Here is a 24,637-nt window from a genome sequence, read left to right on the forward strand (position 1 = left end):
TATGAATGACACACATGAAAATCAAATCAATTGTTATACATCTAATAATGATAGTATATTTTTTTTTTTAGTAGAAAGGACAGTATCGTTCTAAAATCTATACAGATGGCAATAAGTACATCAAACATGACACTGATCCATATGAATTTGAAAATCAAAAGATAGATGACATATCTAAACAACTATAAATCTTCCAAGGATATCTTCCATTAGATAGATGTCACAACAAATATGTATCTATATCTTCCATTAGTTAGATAGTCAAATTTGATAAAAACTACTTCAAATCCAAAGAAATTTTAGACTTGACTTCCATATTTGGTTGTTGAGATCTACCAAATCTTTAATTTCACTATTTGTAGAAAGACAAAAAATGAAGATCACTCTCACAAGGATATTCTAGAAGAGAATGAAACTCTCACCAGAGAAATTGAGAGAAGAATCCCTCACTAGAAAATCCTAATAGAAAACATGCTCTCACTAAAAAATCCAAAAGAAAAATTATTCAAACAAAGGAAATAAAACTAGAAAAAGAGCCCCCTTCCACAGGGATACCAGGTCTCTCTCCTTCCTTGTAAATATTGGTCAAAAGAGGTTTAGAAAGAAGGAAGAGAGAATGAGTTCTAAAGAGACGAAAGATAATCAACAATTGTTATGCATTCAATAATAATATAGAAGATTAATCCTTGTAAGATATTGTAAATAGTCAATAGCTTTATAGAAAAGAAGTTGAAGAATATTAGCGGCTAAAAATTCCAATTGCCAATAAACCAAAGTTAATAAAACAAAAAATAAAAATAAAAGAACAATGTCATTGAAGTTAATTTCACAGCCATTTACGAAGACTCCTGTTGAAGCCGGCTGGACTACATCTAAATTGCCGCCACTTTTCAAGTGGTTGTTTTACCTATCGGCTCTTTTCTTTGGCAACGTGACCAACAACATCCATGTGGAAAGCCCCCAGAATCCCAAATATTTCTCAAACTTTAACCATTCTTCAATTCCCTCTCTTTGTCTACTGTGTGTTGTGCGTGTTTTCTGATCAAAATGCCTAGTCAAGAAGGAGAACCATTGGTTCTTGATCACCAACGGTTGAGGCATAGGAAGGCCAAGTCTCGTGAAGTCAGCTCAAGATTTCTGTCATCACCAAGTTCAACTCCATCAGTGGAAAATGTGGTTAATTCTCCAAACCATAGTCCTTCTACTCTTCGACAAAAGCCCGGTAGATCACCTACGGATACTCGAAAGAAGAGCAACTTGGATAGTACAGGGTTTATGCGGGGGCTTTGGCCGTCATCTTCACCATCATCTACAACTTCAACACAACCTTCAAAGTCCAAGAATGGCACTCTTGCTGAATGCATTGGAAATGAGAGACTAATAGACCTTGCGCAGCGTAAGAACCCGGAGAAATCAAATAATCCATCGTTTCTGAATAGGCAGAGAAGCTGTACAGAGTTTAAAAGATTTGAGAATGAAAACAAGATTTGTAAAGAGAATCATAAGCCTCTTTTTGGTGCATCAATGCGTTATACAGGGAAGTTTAAGTTTTCTCGAAAATCATCGAATTCACCCTCATCATCAAAATCACCTAACGTGTCTGATGATAATATAGCCCCTGGAAGGCTTTCAGTAGATGAAACTGTGCTTCGAAGACGAAGATCTGATTGCTTGGCTGATATGGTGGTGGACTCAGAGTCTGATCAGAGTGAAATGCATTCGGGCACGAGTTTTGATTCTGCAGTTACTGGAAAAAGCTTTCCAGCGTCCTATATGGCACCAACTGTGAGTTCAAGAATGTATGGACTCGAAATCCCATCAAAGTATTTGCAAGATTCATCGTTAAGGTCTCGTAGATGGAGTTCAGATTCTGGTACAGTTCAGAAGCCTGTATCAGGAGACAATTCGCCCAAAATATTTACTTTAAAGAATGCAATGAAGAGGTCCAATTCACTGAAGGCTTATGGCAGTGAGACATCGAAATTGGGAACATCACCTTTGAGATCTAGCTCACCTGCAGGGTCCGAAGAAAACAAGGGGAAGACAATGTCGAATATGAAGCCTCCTACTAGTCCTTCAAAAGTTAAGGGAGTTGGAAATCTGCTTACCATGGGTCTTGAATTGTTGAAGGGAAAGAAACACTCTCCAGGTGTCTCATCACCTCTAGGATTAGGCATAGGGGAGAGTGTTCATCAATTACGTATGTTTCATAGTAGGTTGGTGCAGTGGAGGTATGCAAATGCCAGAGCTGAGGTTGTCAACTCAAAAATCACTAAACAATCTGAGGTTTGTATAATTGCTTTTCCAACAATTTAGTAGCTCAGTAATGTTGGAGTATGTGTGCTTAAATTGGATACAATTTGATATCATTTCGGACAAGAGGAGAAATATTGCTTTAGAAGTACTATCAACCCCTGCATTGGGTGGTTGTTTGGACCTGACAGAGGTTCTCGCGTTTAGGTAGAGCCAATATTGCATCAGATTATATGTGTCTTTTATATCTCTATTCTATTTCTTTCTTTAAGAGAAGAGTGCAGTTTGCCAAAAATATTGTTTTATCTTCCCTTTGAGGGAAAAAGTTTTGCTGATTTTGATAAAATCCTTGTAAAAATGTATGATCATGGCCAATTTGTTTTAGATGACAAAGCAGATAATTCGACTGATCATGTATACAGATCAAAACACTTATCCTGTTCCTGTACCATTGCCATTTCTTTCATGGAGGCATCAAAGAACTCTATATTTACTTTGCAGAAGATGTAACTGGTAGTACTTATGCAAATAATCCTTGAGAGATCAACAGATGTCAAAAACGTTTACCAAAAAAATGTATCCAATTTGTCCTCAGATACCCTCCATCACAAGTGTTCTTTTTACAGTGCAAAAATATCCTTAAGCATCATTCTTTTCCTGGGGTATTGGTACTTTTGCACCATTTTGGGGTAAAAGGAACTTCATTCTTTTGATCAAATTTCAGAGAGCCTTGACTGAGCAACAGAAATCTTACTTTAGTTTTGCTTCTAAGAGATCAGGTTGAATGTTGTTGATGATGTACTTGAAGTTAGAAGTAACCTAATAGATCAGCAGTCAAACAATTTGTCATGTATTAAGTTCACTTTTGAGTGTTCAGTCAGATATTGGAATCAACATATTCTAGAAAAAATATTACTTTTAGTTGCACATCAGACCAAATTTATAGCATTTTATGCTGTTTTATTGATATTAAATGGCAAACGAAATGAGAAAGTGTTCTTGATATGTGCAGTTCATTATAGCATTTTATGTCTGTTTTATTGATAGGTGTAGTTTATTAGTGACTTTTCCCTCGAAAGTGTTCTTGTTAGATTGGTTGACATTCAACTTAAAGTTACTGATGAGTGCCGTTTTGATTTTGCAGAGCAACTTAATATATGCTTGGAACGGTATAGCAAAGTTGCAACACTCTGTCAGACAGAAGAAATTGCGGCTAGAGAGAGAGAAACAAGAGATGAAACTAAATTACGTTCTTCAATCTCAAGTGTGTAAAAATGCATTGCTACTCTTGCTCACTTCTTTTAAAATTTTCTAACAATAGCCAGTATTGACTAGATCTCTTATGCACTTAGATAGAAGTGTAAGTAATGCTTATATGGTGAACTATAAGTGCAGATCAAGTCACTGGAAGCATGGGGTTCTATGGAGAGGCAACATAAATCAGCAGTAAATGTGACCAAAGAATGTTTGCAGTCTGCTGTTTGTAAGGTACCCCTTGTGGAAGGGGCAAAGGTAGGTTGATGAGCTGAGCTAACTTTTTGAGAAACTTGCATTGTTTATGGAAGGGATAAAAACAACAATAACAAAAATAACCAAACACTGTGACGCAGATAGAACCACAATCACTCTCTATGGTTCTTCGAGCTGCATCAGATCTCACTTCATCAATCAAGTTGACAAATTCTAAGTTTCCGGCTATGGTATACAAAGATTTAATCCGTTATGAAAATTTCTTTTGTCCCTTTCCTCCATATATACTTAGTTTTAGTCGCAAATGTTGCAGGCTGACAAGACAGCGACAGCGTGTAGAGAGCTAGCAGAGATAGTCACACAAGAAAAATTGTTGTTAGAAGAGTGCTTGGAGCTTTTCAAGTTCATTTCTGCCTTAGAGGTAAGAGTATAACACATTGAAATCTGACTATGTCTTTTATTGACAAATAAAGCTATTTTTTGCCAAACATAGTTAGTCTGCTCTTGCTTTTTTTTTTTTTACCATGACCAAAACAAGTTCTCTTTATATTTCAAATACGTGTGCCAACATACATAATATAGGATAAATAGTGATATCAGCAAAATACATTGAAAGATTTTGGCATATAGTCATTTGAAACGAATTAAGTAGGCAGTTATCTTACACTTGCTAAATGTATGAGAAGAGCATCACCTATTTCTGTTTATGTTACGATAATTTTCCTCTGATCAGTGTTTTTCTGGTTTCATACGTCAGGTTCAAGAAACAAGTTTAAAATGTACTCTCATGCAACTAAAATTACAAGCAGAACAGCAGCCTCAGCACCGAGCAAATTCTGAAATCCATACATAAGTTTGTTTCACGTTTCTTGTTTTTGTTCAGGCACGTATAACTGAACAGAAAATTTTCTGGATTCCCAAAGTTAGCGTTAGGAAACATAACTCAAGAAAGTAATAGAGACGCATGCTCCAGTCAGTCGGAATGATCGATGTTATGATAGGAGCTTTGGAAATCTTGATACTTGCAGCATAGAACATCCCCAAATCGAAACTTTGAGAGTTTGGTATGGAGTTTGGAGTCAACAGGTTATTCCTACATTGTTTATTTTTCATTCTTTGTCCAAGTTTCTTGGTGGCCTGGTTGCTTGGTTATGCTAATTGTTATTCTCCATTTTTCACTTTTCCTTTTATTTCTCTGTCCATCTTCTAAAGCAGTTTTTCCAAAGGCGAGGAAGCAATTGGGTGCATAGTTACAAGACTGAAAGATTCCGCGAGTCACATGTCCAATGTAATGAATAAAAGGAATTTTCAGAAGTTCCTCATTTGCTCTATAGCAAATGAAGAAATCTCAAATTTCCTATTCATTTTCTGCTAACCAATTGGTTGCAAACGATAAATCCATCACAATCTTTTGGCTGGCCTGCTAATGATCATTTTAATGCTAATGATTTCTTGATCCCAGATTGAACTTGTATTACCTAATTAGCCTTCTATTTATAGGTTTAGATATAAATTTACAAGTGGACCAGGTCAATCCTAATTCTTGGGACAATTTCTCAGAAGTCATTGTCCAAGTGTCTGAGGCAAATTTAATGAGTAACTTTCTCCACTTTTAACGTTAGTCCACATGTTACTTTGGTTGAGCTTTGATAACTACTACATACCTCTAATAATAATCATCTATTCTTTCCAAACAATGAATCAAACTTGTTTCTTAATGAAGGCTTTGCTTTTGTCACCTTCTCTTCTTCCCTCAACTTTTCATGAGTATGAAAATAGCCATTGGCGATTACATGCTTACCTAGGGAGAGAAGAGAGAAGGTTAGGACAAGGCAAATCCTCCCTGTGTGGAAATCCTGCTTTCACAGGAGAACCTAATTTGGCAAAGAGAGGAGGAATTGTGCCCAGAGAGTAGTCAAGATGAATGATCTATTCTCCCATTCCTTTAAAAAGTATCAGGACATCAAACGTCAGGTCATTGACGATCTTGAGGCTGGTAGCCCGTCTGGAAATGATGATAGTAATCTCAATAAATTTTTTGACGATGTAGAGAATGTCAAGAAAGACATGGAAGATGTCGAGAAACTCTACAAGAGATTGCAAGAATCAAATGAAGAGAGCAAAACGGTACACAATGCAAAAACCATGAAAGAGCTCAGGTCTAGGATGGACTCAGATGTCTGTCAGGTTCTAAAACGAGTAAAGATTATTAAAGGAAAGCTTGAGGCTCTCGATAGGTCTAATCAAGCTAATCGAAAGGTTCCAGGATGCGGTCCAGGGTCCTCTACTGATAGGACTAGAACTTCTGTTGTCAGCGGCTTAGGCAAAAAGCTGAAGGATTTGATGGATGATTTTCAAGGGTTGAGGGCTAAAATGAATGCTGAGTACAAAGAAACAGTAGGAAGAAGATATTTTACAGTAACAGGGGAGAAAGCAAACGATGATCTCATTGAGAATTTGATTTCAAGCGGTGAAAGTGAGACATTCCTTCAGAAGGCAATTCAGGAACAAGGAAGAGGCCAGATTCTGGATACAATTTCTGAGATCCAAGAAAGGCATGATTCTGTCAAGGAGATTGAAAAGAATTTGATTGAACTCCACCAGATTTTCTTGGACATGGCTGCGCTTGTTGAAGCACAAGGGCAACAGCTGAATGACATTGAAAGTCATGTAGCACATGCTAGTTCATTCGTTAGGCGAGGCACTGAACAACTTCAGGAAGCTAGGGAATACCAGAAAAGCTCAAGAAAATGTACATGCATTGCCATTGGTCTTGGAATTGTTCTCATCCTCGTTGTTCTCTTTCCACTTTGGTCAAATTTTTTGTTGATGAATATGTAGAAAAACTAATCTTCAGGCCTTCCCCCCAACCCCCCAAAAAAGAGAGGCTGTTGGTGTTTCAGATTATGAAAACAGGCTCAGGTTTTGTAATTCAGGATACTTCTGGCATTGTTCTCCCTTGTAAACCTTTCCTTTCTCTTGTCACCTTTTCTCTTTACTCATTAGATAGTGGATATCAAGTAGAATACCTTCAGTTTCTTGCACTAAATAATTTCCATCTATTGGCACAAGCTCATCCTTTGATCTGCCAAACTGGACCTGCCACAATATGTAGTTGTAGCGGATGAAGTAAAGCAGTCAAATATAATATAACTCAGAGTAGGATTTGATGTGTTCATTGGAGTCAATGCGTGAACTAGGCCATACAATTCTTCTCTTTTATATTCTTCCAATGAAAGACTAGAGAAATATCAAGCAATCAAAACTTGCATAACTAGCAAAAAGATGTGGAATTCACAGCTATTATGTGACTGATTTCATGATGCATCTCTGATTAAGCAATATAAGCAAATTAACGTTCTGCATTCTGTCCATTTTCTTCTATGTGCAATGTCTAATCCGGAGAATTCCCGCTGTGGTACCCGACTAACCCTCTCATCCTCTAAGGCCATCACCAAGCTCCCCACAGAATATCTAAGCTTCAAACAATTGCAAGGCTAGGTTCAAGAAATTGCAAGTCCTTTCTCCCTGCACATTGTATAATCGGGGGGCTCACGATGAGATGGGAATATTTTATGTATATCATTGGATAGATCATGTGTATTACGTTTTATATGTACATGTTGTACTAGTATCAATCATTCATCGCTAAATAATGATGGTGAGTCATTCCTTATCTAATGAATACTAGACAACAAATGATCATTATAATACTTATAACTTTTAATCGAGAGTCAATACTAATGCACCATGTGATACTACACATGGTGTACGTGATAATTCTTCGGCACAATCCATAATTCAGCTTTAAACATGAACTTGTAATAGGTAAACATAGTACATTTTCTTTGACCCTCCCATAATTCAGCCCTAAACGTGAATTTGTGATGGGTAAACATATCTTTTTCTCTTCGACCACGTATCATTCTCTTTTAATCTCTCGTGGGAGCAATTCCATGCTTTGCATTTGTAACTACTAAGATCAAGTGGCAACTTGCTCCTAGAGAGGAACAATTCATGATTTTTACAAGGATTATATTGACAATGTAAAAACTTAATTTGACCGACCCATACAATGAAATTTGCGAAATAACCATTTGCTGTATTCGTGGCTTATAGTTAGAGTATTCCACGCGCAACATTCAATTTCTGTTTCAGCATAAGATATGTTCAGTTCTTAGGCTTTCATTTTTCTTATTCAAAAGATTACCAAATTTGTTGTGTCCATGATGTTGAATCAATCAATTCTCTGAGAAAATGACACCTAATAAAACATTCAAATATATCACTTGGTTATTATTCGAAGTCTAAATCGGATTTTCAATTAAATTTTGCCCAATTTCTTTTTCTCACCTTATTCTGTGGATTTTAAAAGAATTTCAGAAAAGAAGAAAAAAGAAAAAGAAAGAAAGTACACTATGCCAAAATAGTAATTGTCAACTTGTGAGGGCAAACAGAAATATTTGCTTCAAAAAAAAAAAAGAAATACTGGGCGGTATAGAATTTTGGGTTAATCACACTTTGCCCCGATAAATTTTGGGAGTAGGCACACTTTATCACTCTCAACCATTTCTTTTTTTTTTTTTTTTAACTCACAACCTTAAGAGATACGCATCACCTTCCCCTCCTCTCGTGAAGAATAGCCATCTTGAAAATCTTAGCCCCATAAAAGACAAGTGAGAGTTATGGCATAATTGCCCATTTTGTTGCTGAAATTTTTTATAGTTTACTATCATTGGTCCCCCCCCCCCCCCCCCGCGCCCACGGCCCCAAAACAAAAAAAAAGTAGTTTAATTGAATCTCTATTTTTCTTCTCTAAATTAAAAAAAGGGCATATCAAACATTTTTAACAATTTTGATTAAAAGTTTAATAGTTGATCAATAAAAAATGATAACAATATTATTCTAATAGTTTACATAAACTAAAATAATAAACAACTATTATTTAAAAAATGAAAAATTATTATTTCCTTTTTCTTTCAAAATTTTGCTAATTGTATTTATTATTAATACTGTGTTACTTATTCCTTTGTTTGATTTAAAATTTAATAAATTGAACAAAGTATATATAAGAGCGATTAATTCAACAGGAAAAATTTCAACAAGAATAAACCAAATATAAACCTTTTTTTAGCCCTTATCAATTTGATATTTTGGTATAATATATAATATACAAAAGATGTATATCTTTTAGCAATAAAAGAAAATAATAGTAAATTATAGATAAACTCACAAATAAAAGTCAATAGTGTCATTACACTCACTTTTGTGTGTGTGTTTCTAACCTCAACTAGTTTTTATGAGAATAAAAGTGTATATTTTTAACGTTGACGGTCGTAAAATGCGACTATCCCCAAAATTCGGGGGGCCAAGGTTTTATTAACCCAAGAAGTTTTGCTTCTAATTCTTGGTCATCAGCTGCGTTCTTATAAAGAATTGTCGTTTTGATCATTTCCAAAGCCTTTCTTTGATTCATCACTTCGACTGAGCTAAAACCTCTATCCAAAAATGGCGTCTTCAATAGCTTCAATGGCGGCTCGACGAGCGGCAATCCTGACAACTCGGTTCGCTTCTCCTCCCAGCTCGGCCTCGCAAGCGGCTTCTCTCGTCCACCGCCGTGGCCTCGCCTCCGCCGCCGGTACCAACTTCAAACCTACATTATACTTTTCAAATCGATTTCCAGCCTTGAAATCTGACAATCGTTTAAAAATTTAATCTTGTAGATCATCATGGACCTGCGAAGGTGGACTTTTGGAAAGATCCAATGAATCCGTCTAAGTGGAAAGAAGAGCATGTAAGTTCTCTTTGTTTATTTATGTATGTTTCTAATTTGAATCTTGTGGGATCATTTGTACTTTTATTTGTGAGATTAAGGTACCATTCTAACTAATGCTATCATAATCTGATGAGGGTTAATCCTAGTTTTCTTTTTCTTTTGACCTTGTATTCCCAAAAGACTGGCCTTTTTTTTGGGCTGTTTATTCTTAATGTTAATTATTCAGATTAGCAATACTAATTACTTTTCTGATTTGAATTTTTTGGGATTATTTTGACTGTTATTAGTGAGATTAAGATACCATTCTAACTAATTCTATGATATCTGAGAAGCGTTGATCCTAGTTTTCTTTTTCTTTTGATCTATAATCACAAAAAAGCTGGCCTTTTTTTGCGCTGTTTACCCTTGATGTTAATTGTTCAGATTACCCATGCTAATTACTTTACCTTAGCTTTTGAAGTTAGGCTCGAGTTTGGTTGATAAGCATAAGATTTGAAATTTATATATAGATAAATCAAGCGACTCAAGCTGGGATAGACAAAAGCTAGTTTCTTGAGTACAATTTTAACCTTACAATGCAAACCAGGCTTGAATATTGTATTACTTGGCTCAATTGGGCTCATTTATATTGCTACTTTAGGTAAGGTTTGAAACTGTAATAATGGATTGAAATGGAAATATGGGTGTTGGGTAACTAAAAACTACAACATTGGTTAAACTACAGTACTGTAGAATGGTTGTAGGAGTAGGTTTCCCGTCGCTTCAGAAGGTAATTTGCCTAGCATTTATTTGGACCAGGCAAAAGTTAGTACTTTATTCCTGTTTTTGCATGTTGGTTAGGTTGAATAGGTCTATGTGCCTAAAGGCATGAATTTTTTATCCCTTTATTGAGTTCTAGGCATTGATTAATACAATAATCTTACTTGAAACTGCGAAGATGTCTTCTCTAGGATATATTCATGGTCCTGTTATCCTTTCCAAAGTATTATTTTAATGTATAATTGTAACTTGATGGTGCTATGAATTCTTGAAGTGGAGAAGATTGGAATTTTGCTCACTACGTGTCATGTATTGCAGCTTGTGATTATTTGTTGGACTGGCTGGGGTTTGCTTTTCACCACGGCTTACAAGTTTGCCACTGGAGGCAAAAAGAAGGAGGAAGGGGTAATCTTCTCTTGCTTTTCAAGTTTGATTTTTGTCATGTATTTAGAAATTTGCTAGTTGTTAAATTTATCCTCAAATATAACTGGTTTTAACACTTATATACATGTATTACTGTTTACTTTCTGCTTTAGGAAACAGTACTTAATATGTTTGTCATTGTTTGAAGAAGTATCAATGAAAGGCTAATATCAAATGCCTCTTTTCCAGTGTCAGTAGCACAAGAAGGTTTTTCACTGGAGCATTTTGCAGATTTCATGTTTATATCCAGATTGGAAAAGCAAAACATTTCAAGCATTTGTGTGGATCAAAATGTCTAAAATTGAGTAGTTTTCTGCTTTTGCATTCATAAAATTGCTGATACTGTAAATGACAAAACTTGGTGTTAGTTTTTATAAAACATAAATTCGACTTAGTCTTTTTAATCTCAGATGTCTTTTTCTCAGTCACACCTGTTTGAAGTATATAGTACAGTATTGGGCCCTGTTAAGGAACTTTTTACTTGGGATTTCTGTATTCCCATATCATAGAAAGAGAAAAAACCAAGAAAAAAGCTTTGTGTCAAGAAACTCTAAATCCTCCACCCTGCCACTTGAGAAAAGAATTCCCATATCATAGAAAGAGAAAAACCAAGAAAAAAGCTTTGTGACAAGAAACTCTAAATCCTCCACCCTGCCACTTGAGAAAAGAATGAATTTATAATAAAGGCGGAAGGCACGATATCGATGTAAGTGGAAGCAGATGACTCTATTTTAACAATGACATGCAACTACAGATGTATGAAACTCAAAATCTGATGGCTAATTTGGAACACAATCTGCCCAAATTTTTAGTTTACATTGTCGTTATTTGTATCTTATGCTGCTATGACATGAATTTACTTGATATTTTGCAAAATCTGATGGCTGATTTCTTATTTTAATCTTATTTTTGCAGAATGTAGTCGAAGCTTCAAAGTAGGCCGAAGACACCCAAAACCCATAATGTTAGATGTCAGAGGTTTCCTTTCACATATGCACTTTACATTTCCAGTTTCCTTTCTCACTGAATTGGGAAGTTCTCTTGATCCCTCTTCATTGAATAAGTTCTAAGACAAGAATGCGATGTAATATGTGTGAATGACATCTATTGCTGGGAAACTAACTAGTCAGTTATTAGGCATTTGGATCTTGGCATTCTAAGCATGTTTTACGTTGCCTGTTAGAAACAATTTATACAGCTGAAGTTTTTGCTTCTACACCAGAATGTTTTCTCAATAACGTCTTGGTGCACAGCCAAACTTCCTCCATAAGCTTCAATTTCAAATGCTCTTATTTTACTTTTCCAAATATGTATGTTGAAGCCGCAGGTGGAAATTGATAAGGTTTTTGGATCCTAATTATGTGCGGGGTGATTCTATCATTGTCGTTGGGGGTAAACTCATCAGAAGTGATAATCTGTAACCTATTATGGTTGTCACTTGTTAGACTTGTATTTGACGATTGATCTCATCAATTTCAACTATTTTTCTTATGATTTTGTCTGAATTCTTTGCTAACTTTATCTAACCTTTTCTCCTTCTTTACACCCCAAGAATTAGGTTGGACATTAGATAAGGTTTTTCTCTTAAGGGAAGGTTTTTACTGTACTCTCTTGACTTGCACAGTTGCACTAGGCCCCTTCAAGTTCGAGGTTAATATCTCCTCACCCCATTTTTTAGCTACTTAAAACCTATTGAGTAAACAGAAAAAAAATAACAACCTCGAAGTTACAGGCGGTTAATGTTCAACTCTTCTGTCATATAAGATTTAACAGATCTAACAGTTGAAACACTTGCATGCAGCTTGTATCCAGTGAAATGATCAATGAGACATGGAAATGACCATAAGGAGCGTTAGACTCCAATGAAATGTCTCATTTTCATCGATCGCCTTCTTCTGTTTGACGTCTGGTGCACGATCATGTTAACTTTACTGCAAAAGGAAAAGGAAAAGAACAGTTTCTAAATGAGTATATCTAACGTTTAAAAGGGCATAAACTTGGAGAAAACGTCACAATCTGACGTGTTCTCTGGTAAATTTGCCGAGCTTACCTGACAAAAAGGCCTAGTGGAACAGTGCAGTATTTTGATAAACAGATGCAACCGCCAGCTTGATAAGACCTGTTTTGTTATGGCTATGTAGATAGTTTGATAAGTTGGCTATGGTAGCAACATAAGGTTTGCTTTGACTGTTGGCAAAGGGAACTAAGAAACAGAAAATAGCAATTCTAGGTCCAGAGTGATATTGACATTAAGCTTGGGAACGTGCAACTTACTTCATTTTAAGACTTTTTTACCTGGTTGTAAAATTAGCTAATCAAGGCTGCAGTTTGTTTATCTACCTCTACTGTCTTTTGGAAGTCTGTCATCTTCACTAGCTTTTGGTATACTTGCAATTGTTCAACTTAGATCTCATATGTATGGGTATAAATAATGAAGAAGTCCTTCAAAAGATAAAGCAATAAAAGTCCCCAAATGCAGCCACGCAAGTATCGTTTGAAAAGCTCCAATTGAAAAAATCTAAAGTATCCAATAAACATCGACCGTCTATATGCACCTACTAATACTCAGGCTCGTTAGATCTGTCAGAGTTCAATTCTCCATCTGTTTCAAAGTTTGATAAGGATTCTCTGGAAGCATCACTTTCTGATTCAGTCTCTTTAAGATTCTCCATCTCAGGATTGTCTAGTTCTTTGTCGTTGTTATCAGTTTCTGTTTGTTCTGAAACCTCATCTTTATGAGCATCTATTCTCTCTTCCGGCCGATGGAGCTCTACGGCTTGTTGCTCTGATTCTTCCAGATATGGTTGTTCCTGATGTTTGGCCTTTGAGGATGTTGCTTCCTCAATGTGGATGGTTGTGCTTGTTGGTGTGTCCTCCAAGGGAATATTTTCAAGTTCAGTGCTTATGCTTGTATTATTTAGTGTCTGCCATTTTTCTGCCATCAGATGAGTGGTAATATTTCTATCTTCTTGATGTTTTTCTTGCTTTAGCAACCGAGTGCCTTTTGGCCCATCCTTACCCTCTTCTGTGTTGTTTTCTGCTTTTTTCGGGTCCAAATCCTCTTGCAGTTCACCATGCTCTAGAACATTTTCATTGGCCTCCATTTTCGAATTTTCACCCGTCTGAAGATCATCAGATATCTTTTTATCATGATAGACTGAACTGGATTCAGTAACCACCGTCAAGTTCTCATTATATCCGTCCCTTTCACTTTCCAGTGCGCCCTGAATGAAGCTTTTATCCTTTATGACAGCAGCTTCTTTGCTGACGGAGTTCCCTGTGCTTCCTTTACTTCCATGTATTTTATTCAGCCATTTTCTTTTAGTCTTCTTTAAATAGCGATCTCTTTCCAGCCTATTTTGCCAAATCTGGGGTTGGTCTGGCATTTCTAACTTCATTCCGCCCTTGTAAGTAATCACAGCATCTTGATTTTCAGCACCTTGGGCATTAACTATTTTCCCTGCAAGACCATCCCCTGATGTTTGAAGCACTTTACTCTGAGTAGTTTGCATTTCATTCATATCATCTGAGGCCCCTTGCACTTCAGCATCATGGTTCCCAACAGCCTCAGTCCTTGCAATGTCATTATTTTCTGGCACTACTAAAGCTTCCCCACTTTGAGACTTAGTATTGATGTTCTTACCTGCATCTCCATCAGTTCTTTCCCCAGCAGGGGTGCTTCTATCTTCCGACATACTTTCTTCTGAATCATCCACTTTATGACTCTGTTCTCCAATCTCTTCTCTGCTTGCAACATTAGTTTCTCCATTCTCCATTCCATCTTCACTTGGTGTTGTTTGTTCTTCATTTTCACTGATCACAGCTTTGCTTCTGCCGCTCTCTGCTTGTTCTGTTGAGCTGTCTGCAACTTCATGGTTTGTGGATTCATTCATCATGGCACTAACTTGCTTTCCATCATTAGCATTTGCTTGATCCCTTTCTGTCAAACTTGTCTTGGTTTGCAGATTTATAGATGCATTTGATGGATCGTCTGTGCTCACCGACCAGATCCTGACAGGAGCTTCAAGATGGTTCTTCAACTCCTCAACTCCCGATTCTTTCTGCTTTGCCATCTGTGATAGGGCTTTAAGTTGAGGGTTATCATTGCTGACATATGTCTCTCTTCCTCTGATTAGTTTGATCTCATTTTGCTTTTCCTCGAGTACCAACTCAATTGTCCTTTGTTCTTCTCTAAGGGAAGAGATTGTAGATCGCATCTCCATGATCTTACCATCAAGTCCCCTTTTTTGAGTTCGAAGAGTATTTACTTTGGCTTTCATCTCTTCAAGTTTCAATTTAGTTTGTCTGGCATGTTCTCTTTCCTTCTGAAAAATAGTGCATAGGGCATGGTCTTAGCTCAGAGATATTGCATTCAAAGCAAGTATTAGTTATTCCATATGCATTACTAACAACACTGTATATGGATATGTTTCATATTCCAGATTGCAGGGCATGAGTTGTCAGAACATATCCTGCATACCATTATTTGCATAGAATTGCAAAAGTTTTCTAATTTAGACGGCGAATCATTGGATGTTTGCATCTCCCTGAACATTGGAAACTTAAAACACATCTCCTTCATAATTTGTTAATTGGAAGTTTAACTTTGGGAATTAAAGCAGAAATCACTTGCATTTTTAGAACCATAATTTGGAGTCGGACTTACTCGAGATTCATTTAGTTAAAATTGGTAGGAACGAAAAATTGATCTCCATCATCACTTCTGGCCAAGCTTATGTAGAAATTGGGTGTGAAGTTCCTTGAAATCGAAAATTGCAGGTATACTATAATTATGCTTCTCAAAGGCAATAATTCCTGCTATAAAATTTCCAATGTAACCTTATTCCCTTGGGAGTTTTTCACCTCATGCTCTCTAACTACCTTTGACTCACTAATTGGTACGTTGTCATATATCCTCTTTACAGTGGTTGTTTCATGCAAAGCAATAACATAATAGTTTCTTGGGATAAAAAGGGAGGCCTAATCTACTCCCAAATATGCTCAAAGAATATTACAATAGCTGCACCCTTTTTTTTTTTCTAGTGCTAGGCAGGAGTCAAAAGATTCAAAGCCATTCAGGTCTTGAATCTGTTTAAACTCGGTGATTTCAGAAATGATTGCAGATAATCCTGACTATGCTTTTCTCTAGAAAGCTAGGAAGAAAACAAACTGCAGTGCAGTCTAATGCAAGAAGAATAGCGCATCAATAGTAGGATAGGAGAAGATGATTGAGGAGAGAAAACCCTCCACTGAATTGTACAGATACCAGTTATAGGCATGCTGCAACCAGCAATTCTGTGTACTTCATTCATGCAAGAACTTCAGGAATTGGGTCGAGTGCACATGACTGATAAGCATTTGCATAGACAAGTAAGAGATGTATAGACTCATATAAGGGAGAGATGAGGAGCTCGAACCTGCAGTAGAAGCTGAAGAGCTGTGAGTTCACGGTCTTTTTCTGTGAGAAGAAGGTTGAAAATTCGTCTCTCTCTGAACTTGTGCACCACCATAACTCCAATAATGGCAGCTCCAAATGCTATCAGAAGCATTAAGCCATAAGGCTGCCCTCTATTGCTGGTACCATGTCCATGATGATACACCTTCATCAGTCCCCCCATTCCCTTAAATCACTCTGCCTAGGAGTGTGATCAATCTAACCTCAGAAGCGAAGCAAGAAAAGAAAGTGATAGAATCAGAAGTCCTCTCTCTTTTGGAATCTCTTACGTGTTGTGCTTTTCTTTTCAATCACAGCTCTCTTGTTGGTTTAGTCATCTAAATTGGACCTTCAAACTGCTCTCTCTCTCTCCATACACATTGTAGCGGAGTTAACAAGAATGAAGAAGGTGCATGGGAATTGTGTCCAAAGGCTTAGATGATGGAGACTTTTATGCAACTTTGGTTGTTGCTTTCGAGGAGTGTTTTGCAAATGAGTCAAAGACTGCCCACAGCAAATAGTGATCAATAGGAAAAAAAAAATCTTTTCTTTTTTTTTTTTTGTTTTTCAGTTCAGGGCTTAAACTTTGATTAAATTTAAACTGGCACTTTTCCAATTGTTCATTGTGGCCATCTATACTTAATGGCTTTTTGTATGCCCTTTTAAACGCACAAGCAACTATTCTAGCTTTTTTCATGCGTAGGGTTGTAGTTCTTTTGTGTTGAGTTCAAAATGGAGGATATTGACCGCCCAAGAAATGATAATTTAATTGACCCCAAAAAAAAAAATCAAGAAAAAGTAATGGAAATCATTTTTGGTGGATGCAAAATGTGTAGATGAATACAAATCAAAGGAAAAAGAACAATTAGCTTAAAGAACAATCCCTCCTCTTTCTTCTTCTTTTTGTGTGTGTGTGTGTGTGTGTGTGTGTGTGTGTGTGTGTGGAGCAAACAACAAGGTTTTGACTCCAATGAAGTCTTGTATTTGTATTAACAACTGGGAAAGGCGTGAAAGCCTTGCTTCACTCCCAAGCCCAAGTTCTTAAATCCTGTCCCATGTGGAGTTTTATACTTTTATGGGGAAGACCATAATCAAGAAACCAAAGCCTTGTAGCTGTGGTAGAAGCATTACTGAATCTCCTTTTAGTATGACAGTTTTTATCTATGCACTAATCAATCTCCATTCTTGTTAATTAACCCCATTTTCTGCTCTAAATTTGCATGGCTCTACCATGAAACATACAAGAATTTGTTTTTTCGGTTTGGTTAGAAGCCTCATAAGTCCAAAATTTTGGCCAAATCCACCAAATGGCATAAACTAAAAGTATGGAATTTAGGAGGGGTTGTAGCTGAATTATGTCATAATTATGTGATTGAGAACAGTTGTAAAAATTTGACGTCTGGCGTAGCAAATTAACCGTTTTAAATTTAGGGAACGGTATGGATATGGTGAGCGTGATTTCTGTATAGAGATATGTGAAAAAGCGCGATATTGTGTGCCTTTCACTCCAAGGCTTTATGAGGCATCGGCAAGAAGACGTGATCCGTGATCGATCGATCGATGCAAATTAAGATTTAAGATTTTTAAGCCCTTCTGTTGGTGTTGAGGGTGTGATTTCTACACCTCCACACCTCTAAATGCATTTACATCATTTAAAGAACATTTTCTTCTCTCTTTTGGCCGGGGAGCAAGTCGCAAAAATGGTCATAAAATTATTTGATATTTCATGTTTTGGTCATTGGACTTTTTATTTTAGTTAAAATGGTGATTCAACTAATTAAAACGTACATTTTACAGTCGAAAAGGTATACGTTTTCATTAGAAGAGTAAGAAAAAATATATACGTTGTTATTAGTTAACTAACAAAAATAATACTTTTTTCAGTCGTTGAGCGACCATCTAGACTGAATAAAAAGTTTAGTAACCAAATCATGAAGTTTGAAATAGTTTGATAATTATTTGTGCCGTGTGCTCTATAGGTGGAGACAATTGTTCCAAAGGAGATATCCACTAACATAAAAAATTTAGATATAAGAAATTCCAAATAATGTACGAAGTGTAACGGATATGTCAATTAACACAACAAACAAATTTATAAATTTAGATAGATAAAAGAAACCGGACTTGAATAGAATAAATGAAAGAAACTAAATTTGAACACAATTTTAAACTCATTCTCGAATACTAGTAGATAATTAGAATTTTTTTCCTCAATAAAAGATTTCAAACCTTACAAGAAAAAAGATAAAGAAAGGGGTTCAGAGTCTCTTTACTAATTACCAATCAGCTAACCAAGGTCTTAGGGATTAGACAATTGGAATTCAATTATGAATGGCCCACAGTCGGTTCAATATTCTGATCCAGTCCCGATAATTCTACGAACTCCACGCCCAGTCTACTGCAGCCCATTAGCATCTTACATTGTTCATAATTGGTCTCCTTGGGCCAGATCCACATTGAAAGTCTACATTCTTCCGCCCAGCAAAGAAACCATATCTTACTGAAACGTCAAAATTTCCTCCACTCTTTTCACTTCAGAAGAAGAAAATCCTCATCGTAATTGGTACATGCCCATTTTTATACAGGCTCTAACATTCCCTCTGCAAAATTCTTCAAATGATTGACATTTTTTCTAATGTGGGCTGATGCTAATTAATATTCATTTCTCTTCCAGATTTTTTTATTGCTTAATAGTATCAGCTAATGCTTTTCTCCAAGAATTTAAATTGTTGTTTTATTTTCATTCTGTTTTCCTGTGTAATTAGTCCTAACATTGAAATTGATATTCATGCTCCAGTATCTGAATCGGAACTCTGCTTCTTGGAGTTATAGGGTTGCATGAATAATGTCCAAAAATTTTTCCAGTGGTCTCAAATTATCTGCTAAAAGTATTCATTATGCAGATTAAGAGGGATTTTCAGAACAAGAAAAGATGTCAAAATTGATGTTATCTTGCTGCAAAGTTTACATATCAGAAAGCAGGAACAAGGCTGCTCTTGAGGCAATTGAGAGGGCTGCTAAGTTGTTCCCAGAAGCTCCAATTATTAATAAGTTTGAGGATGAAATTTACAATAGAGTTGGTTACACTCTTGTTTCAAAGTTGGGTTCAAAACCATCTTCTGATCCTCTGAAAGGGGCTGTCTTTGCCATGGTTGAAGCTGCTTTTCAAAGCATTGATCTTGGTGCTCATTCTGGAAGTCATCCTAGGCTTGGTGTTGTGGACCATATTTGTTTTCATCCATTGGAGAGTACTAGTTTGGAACAAGTGGCTGGGACTGCAAATGCTTTGGCAGCTGATGTTGGTTCAAATCTTAAAGGTCCGAATTCTCCTGTAGCTCTAGTTTTATACTGCAAATTTGCATTTTAAGACCAATGCTTGATTTTATTTGTTGTCAACCAGCGTTGTTAATAAGATCATATGGTATTCAGGACAAGCTACTTCCTTAAGAATTTTAGTGAAAGCACTTGCTCACTTAAGACTGCTCGTTGGGTTGTGAGTGCAGTTTTTGTGTTGTTGTGGTTCTTTCCTGTCAGTATTAGTTTCTTTTATAGGATATTCTGTTCAAGATTGAGGGTAGCTAAGTCTTCCCTTGTGGCTCACTTGGGACGAAAGGGGTGTGTGTGTGTGTTAGTCTGTGTAATACGCTGTTTGTGGTGTCTTGATGTTTTTTTGACTTTGTGAAGAAATTAGCTACTTTTGCTGATTAAGGTTTTTCCCAACAAGTACATTAATCAGCTAGAGAATGGGGTACTGACTACATTAGCATCTCCTAAATAACTTTCATTTGACAGTTGCTTGATTATCTATGCTGACACCTAATGCTCCAACGTTATGCTGATGCATTGTTAGTCTTTGATGAAAATTTCCTGTTAGGATTTTCATTTTATTAGTTTGTTGCATCAGATTTTGAGCCGAAAGAAAGGCAAACCTTGTGCTGCACAACTGAATATCCTACTAAACCTCCAATTACAAAAAGTCATTCATACCTGTTAGGTGTCAGGTGGCCATTCTTAATCTTAATTCTAATCAGTAGGATCAGTTGTTCCCATTGAATTGCCTGCATATAAGTTTCACAAGACAACACTTTGCCCAACTTTGTCTTCTCATTCTTTATTCAGGCAACTTTGTTTTCTCAATTCCCTTTTGGTTCAAAATCCTCATGTTAGCCTGCCATAAGTAGTTTAGACTGGTTTATAAATCAAGCTTTGGAACTTCAATTACTGAAAACACGTCATGCAATATAATTGTGGATGCCTGATAGATGAACCCTTTGAAGCGTTTAGAATTCCTAGGGCACTTCTTAACATGGCATCCTTAAAAAGCAGATGTCTACTCTGTAGAGCTCCAATACTTGTTGTTTGGTTTTGATTACATAGAGCTTATGTACTTCAATCTTAGTGTCCTAACTAGAACCTTTTATAAAACAACATCAATCTGTTGTTGGAACTTCTGCTCTTTCTTTGAACTAAGATATGCTTCCAGGGCCATTTGTAAACTTAGCCTTGTGAAGTATCTTGGTTGTGACAATAAGAGATAACATAGCTCATTGGTGGAAATCCTTATTCTAGTATGCTATCCTCTGAAAACCGTGTCTTCTCTCCTTTGTAAGGCCAGCAGACATGTGTTAAGCAATGATGAGCACCAGGCTTTTTGAGCTCCAGTCCAGTCCATAGGACCCTTAATATTTTTTGAAATCATTTTCGTCATTCTTAGTCTGAATGACTAGCAGTCTTGAGCATAAATTGTATGGTGCAAATGTTGAAGTAAATGAACATTGGAAGTTTACCTGATTCATCCCCAAACATGCGATGAAGCTGCTGGCACACTGCTTACTCACACATGTTTAATACTCGAACTCAAGGAACTTTTTTCTGCTTATAGCTTGATTTGAATAAATTGTTGTTTGTTGCTCCTCCTCCTCCATATTGGTGAATGACTTTCAATTGTTCCAATATAATCAGGTCCTTGCACAACAATTATAAATATTAACTGACTGAACCACAAATAAGGCCAAGTTTCATTATCTTGATTCAACAAACTATTAATCTTGAAGATCATTTTTATGTCAATGTCTGTTTTATCCAAGAGCATATTTCCCAGGTTTTTCTGCATTTTTTTTTGGTACTTTCACTTAATTCATTCTTCTGTCTTTATTTATTCTTTTTATCTTCATAACCCCTTCCTTTTTGTGGAGTACCTTGCAGTTGCAAGCACCTCTCTTGTGCATCTTTCTGAGCAAATCTGTTTCATTATCTGCAAACTTGACATCATAATAGCCAAAAGGATTGTTAGTAACAGTTCTCTATATTTTTTTTATCCTTTTATTCTGCTACTAACATTTCCAGCTTTTCTAAGGATCTACACAATTACTTGCAGTTCCTACCTTTTTGTATGGAGCAGCACATAGGGAAAGAAGATCTCTTGCTTCAATCAGGAGGGAACTGGGATATTTCAAGCCTGATTCTAGTGGAAACCAATGGACAGGTGGGCCCAAATCAGCGATTTTACAGCTAAAGCCAGATCAGGGTCCTGATTTTGCAGTTGAAGCAAAAGGTATCATTGTAATAGGAGCTACACAGTGGGTTGACAATTACAACGTCCCAGTCTTTTGTAATGACACAGCTGCTGTTCGTAGAATAGCCAAGAGGTTAAGTGGAAGAGGAGGCGGACTTCCTTCAGTGCAATCTATGGCACTAACCCATGGTGATGGTGTCATTGAGGTAGCTTGCAACTTACTAGAACCAAGTAAATTTGGTGGCGATCAAGTTCAGCTTGAAGTTGAGAAGCTTGCTGCAGAAGAGAAATTGAATGTTGGCAAAGGGTATTATACAGACCTTTCACAGGAAAAAATAATTGAAAGCTACATGAAAGTGTGCAAAAGTTTAGACTAGACTACGCCTGCGAAGTTACAACTCCTAGGAAATACATCCAAGCTATGCATGGGGTCTCCAAATAGGTCAAATTTTCCTAACCTTGCAAACCTATTACTCGAGGGTTCTATCCTGTTGGCTGATTCAATCCATTTGTATCATGTTCTGTAAAGTATTACACATGCATAGTCTCATTGCTACTTTCAGTTATATGCTTATTCATGACTTCTAAATACCTCTTAAGAAGTAAGATTGAGTTCGATACTATGCCTTTCTTAACAGAAATATTCATTGTTCTTCTCACAAGTTGATTTTGCTGATTTTGTATCACAGTCTGTAAAGTATTACATGTGCATAGCTTTTGATTTATACTTTCAGTTATATGCTGATTCATTGATGTGTAAATACAGGTTAGGTTAATATAAGATTGAGTTTGGCATTATGCCATTCTTAACAGAAATACTCTGTAATTCTTCTCACAAGTTTGATTTTACTGAATAGTCATCTTGTTCTAGGGGATGCTGCTGCAACAAGCAAAGTTTAAGTGGATGCAGGATTAACCATTTCTTCCCTTCTTTTTCTTGGGTGCCAAATCTATAAACAGCTATTCATCTCAAATTACAGCATCAGTATTTCACTTGTTGCATGGCATATCACCTGTAACTACAGATAGAAGTTACTATCAATAATTTTATGAGTTACGGTTGAACTTTAATTTACGAGTTACTATCAGGATTTCACGTGATGACTTTCTTTTCTAGAACTATATTTTTTATTACTTTTACGCCATTAATAACATAAAAACTAACATAAGATAAAGCATAATTAATTGAGTTTGGAGGATGAGTGTCATACTAGCATTGTCACTATAATGGCTGAGGTTAGTTGCACGCAAAAATTAGGTTTGTTGTTGGAGAATTTGTCATCAACCATTACTTTTGCATTACTGGAATTGATTTGTTAATTCCATTTGATTTCACTATCAGCATTTTATTGTTTGGTACCTTCCATTATTGGTCACAATTATTTGGAAAGCCATCTAAACTTTAATCAATACAAATATCTTTTGTATTTGTTCTCAGCTCATGTTTCATTTGTACTTGGATTTTGCAATAGGGTTTGTCTAACGGGTGTTTAACAGACACTCGTTAAAGTATTTTAAAAAATAAAGTTATAAGGTAAAGTGTGTAAATATAAGGGAGGGTAATAACTATAATTAGAAAGAAAAAGGATTTGATTTTTCTAATGGGTACCCAGTAGGTACTTGTTAACACAGCTATATTCCATCTAACCTACCATATATATACGCTCATTAACAATTACTACCAACCCTTGCATTTACACACTTTCCCAAATTATTCTTAACTTTTTAAAAATCTATCAGTTGAAATACATTTTAATGAGTGCCTTTAAAAAAAGGTATGTAAATGTAAGAGAAGTTAATAATTATTAGTATGTATATTTACATGATAAGTTAGATACGATTTAAGCATGTTAATGAAGATATGGGCACCTGTTAGAAATCTCTTGATAATAAGATGGAAACAATTCATGTAATCCTTGATTAACTCCATCAAGGCCTAATTCAAGTGATAATGTGCTCTGCAGTAGATGTTGATGATCAATAGTCATACTTACCGACAATATGTACGAAGAAAGATTGTGTCCACTCATTTAATCAGATATTAATTGATTTGTTCTAAAAAGACTGATTTCATTTACACGCCTAGTCACCATGATGATGATATTTATTCACAGGGTCTGTCTAACTGGGATTGGACACCGTTAGAATATATTTCAAATGTCATATTTTTTGAAAATGTACGACTAATTAGAAAAAATAAGTAAATATGAAGGAGGATAGGTAAGATTAAACAGAAAATGTATATAAATATAAAGAAGAATAATAATTGTTAGTTTGTACGTATATATATATATATATATATATATATGACAGATTAAATGAATTTTAAGTGTGTTAACGAGTGTTCAATAGACATCAGTTAGAAAAATCCTTATTCGTAATAGTATTTTTTTACGGGTGCCTAATACCCCTATATTCTATCCAACTTATCATGTATATACACACTAATAATTATTACTTTCTTCTACATATATACATTTTTTTTAATTAATTCCCTTGCATTTATATGTTTTCACTAATTAATCTTGTATTGCTAAAAATTTAACACTTAAAATACATTATAACGAGTGTCCATATAGCACTGTCCGAAAGACAGTTCATAATATCCACGTCGAACAAGTATTTGAACTTTGGATGATGTTTACAGTCTCGTCACCACGAAGCAAAATGCAAAATAGATGTTCAACCACATTTCACCAACTTACTTCGATTTGAAAATCATTCATTTACAGCTTTGATGGACATCTATAACACATTTCACGTATACTAGGGGAAGATAAAACCAAAGTCCCAAAAATATGCCCCAAAAATATGAGGAAAGTTGATAGTAATAAATTTGGCAACTTGGACAATAATAAAGAGATCATTGTCCCAATTGTTCCAATGCCTTGGGACTAATTTCTTGTTTTTTAAGGGGCTGCTACTCCCAAGATTTTAGAAATCTTTTTATGGCACTTTAAAACAATCAAGCTTTTTACTTATATTCTAGTAGAAATTAGATTTTGCT

At 35.9% G+C, this 24,637-nt stretch overlaps 5 protein-coding genes across 5 annotated transcripts; 4 read left to right on the forward strand and 1 right to left on the reverse strand.

The window, feature by feature from the left end:
• The first annotated feature begins 978 nt into the window (after positions 1–978).
• Positions 979–5,302, forward strand: LOC113687556 (QWRF motif-containing protein 3-like). The gene is made up of 6 exons (XM_072048138.1): positions 979–2,286; positions 3,398–3,517; positions 3,649–3,765; positions 3,864–3,953; positions 4,037–4,144; positions 4,481–5,302. Exons 1-6 carry the CDS (start codon positions 1,048–1,050, stop codon positions 4,574–4,576), a joined length of 1,770 nt encoding a protein of 589 aa, XP_071904239.1. The 5' UTR covers positions 979–1,047; the 3' UTR covers positions 4,577–5,302.
• Positions 5,303–5,467: 165 nt separating this feature from the next.
• LOC113743695 (syntaxin-124-like) lies at positions 5,468–6,635 on the forward strand. Its single transcript, XM_027271755.2, has one exon. It carries the CDS (start codon positions 5,644–5,646, stop codon positions 6,562–6,564), a length of 921 nt encoding a protein of 306 aa, XP_027127556.1. The 5' UTR covers positions 5,468–5,643; the 3' UTR covers positions 6,565–6,635.
• Positions 6,636–9,059: 2,424 nt separating this feature from the next.
• On the forward strand, positions 9,060–11,897 carry LOC113688466 (uncharacterized). The gene is made up of 4 exons (XM_027206285.2): positions 9,060–9,361; positions 9,447–9,517; positions 10,577–10,663; positions 11,597–11,897. The coding sequence occupies exons 1-4, from the start codon at positions 9,232–9,234 to the stop codon at positions 11,618–11,620; spliced, it is 312 nt and encodes a 103-aa protein (XP_027062086.1). The 5' UTR covers positions 9,060–9,231; the 3' UTR covers positions 11,621–11,897.
• Positions 11,898–13,075: 1,178 nt separating this feature from the next.
• LOC113688465 (uncharacterized) lies at positions 13,076–16,486 on the reverse strand. The gene is made up of 2 exons (XM_027206284.2): positions 16,099–16,486; positions 13,076–15,006 (listed from the first exon to the last, which is right to left on the reverse strand). The coding sequence occupies exons 1-2, from the start codon at positions 16,297–16,299 to the stop codon at positions 13,240–13,242; spliced, it is 1,968 nt and encodes a 655-aa protein (XP_027062085.2). The 5' UTR covers positions 16,300–16,486; the 3' UTR covers positions 13,076–13,239.
• A 2,081-nt stretch (positions 16,487–18,567) lies between these two features.
• Positions 18,568–22,292, forward strand: LOC113743408 (formiminotransferase cyclodeaminase-like protein). Its single transcript, XM_027271402.2, has 3 exons — positions 18,568–18,678; positions 19,019–19,432; positions 21,493–22,292. The coding sequence occupies exons 2-3, from the start codon at positions 19,048–19,050 to the stop codon at positions 22,005–22,007; spliced, it is 900 nt and encodes a 299-aa protein (XP_027127203.1). The 5' UTR covers positions 18,568–18,678; positions 19,019–19,047; the 3' UTR covers positions 22,008–22,292.
• Positions 22,293–24,637: the final 2,345 nt, after the last annotated feature.

Source organism: Coffea arabica, chromosome 5e (assembly GCF_036785885.1).
Source record: "Coffea arabica cultivar ET-39 chromosome 5e, Coffea Arabica ET-39 HiFi, whole genome shotgun sequence".
Classification (NCBI taxonomy): Eukaryota; Viridiplantae; Streptophyta; class Magnoliopsida; order Gentianales; family Rubiaceae; genus Coffea; species Coffea arabica.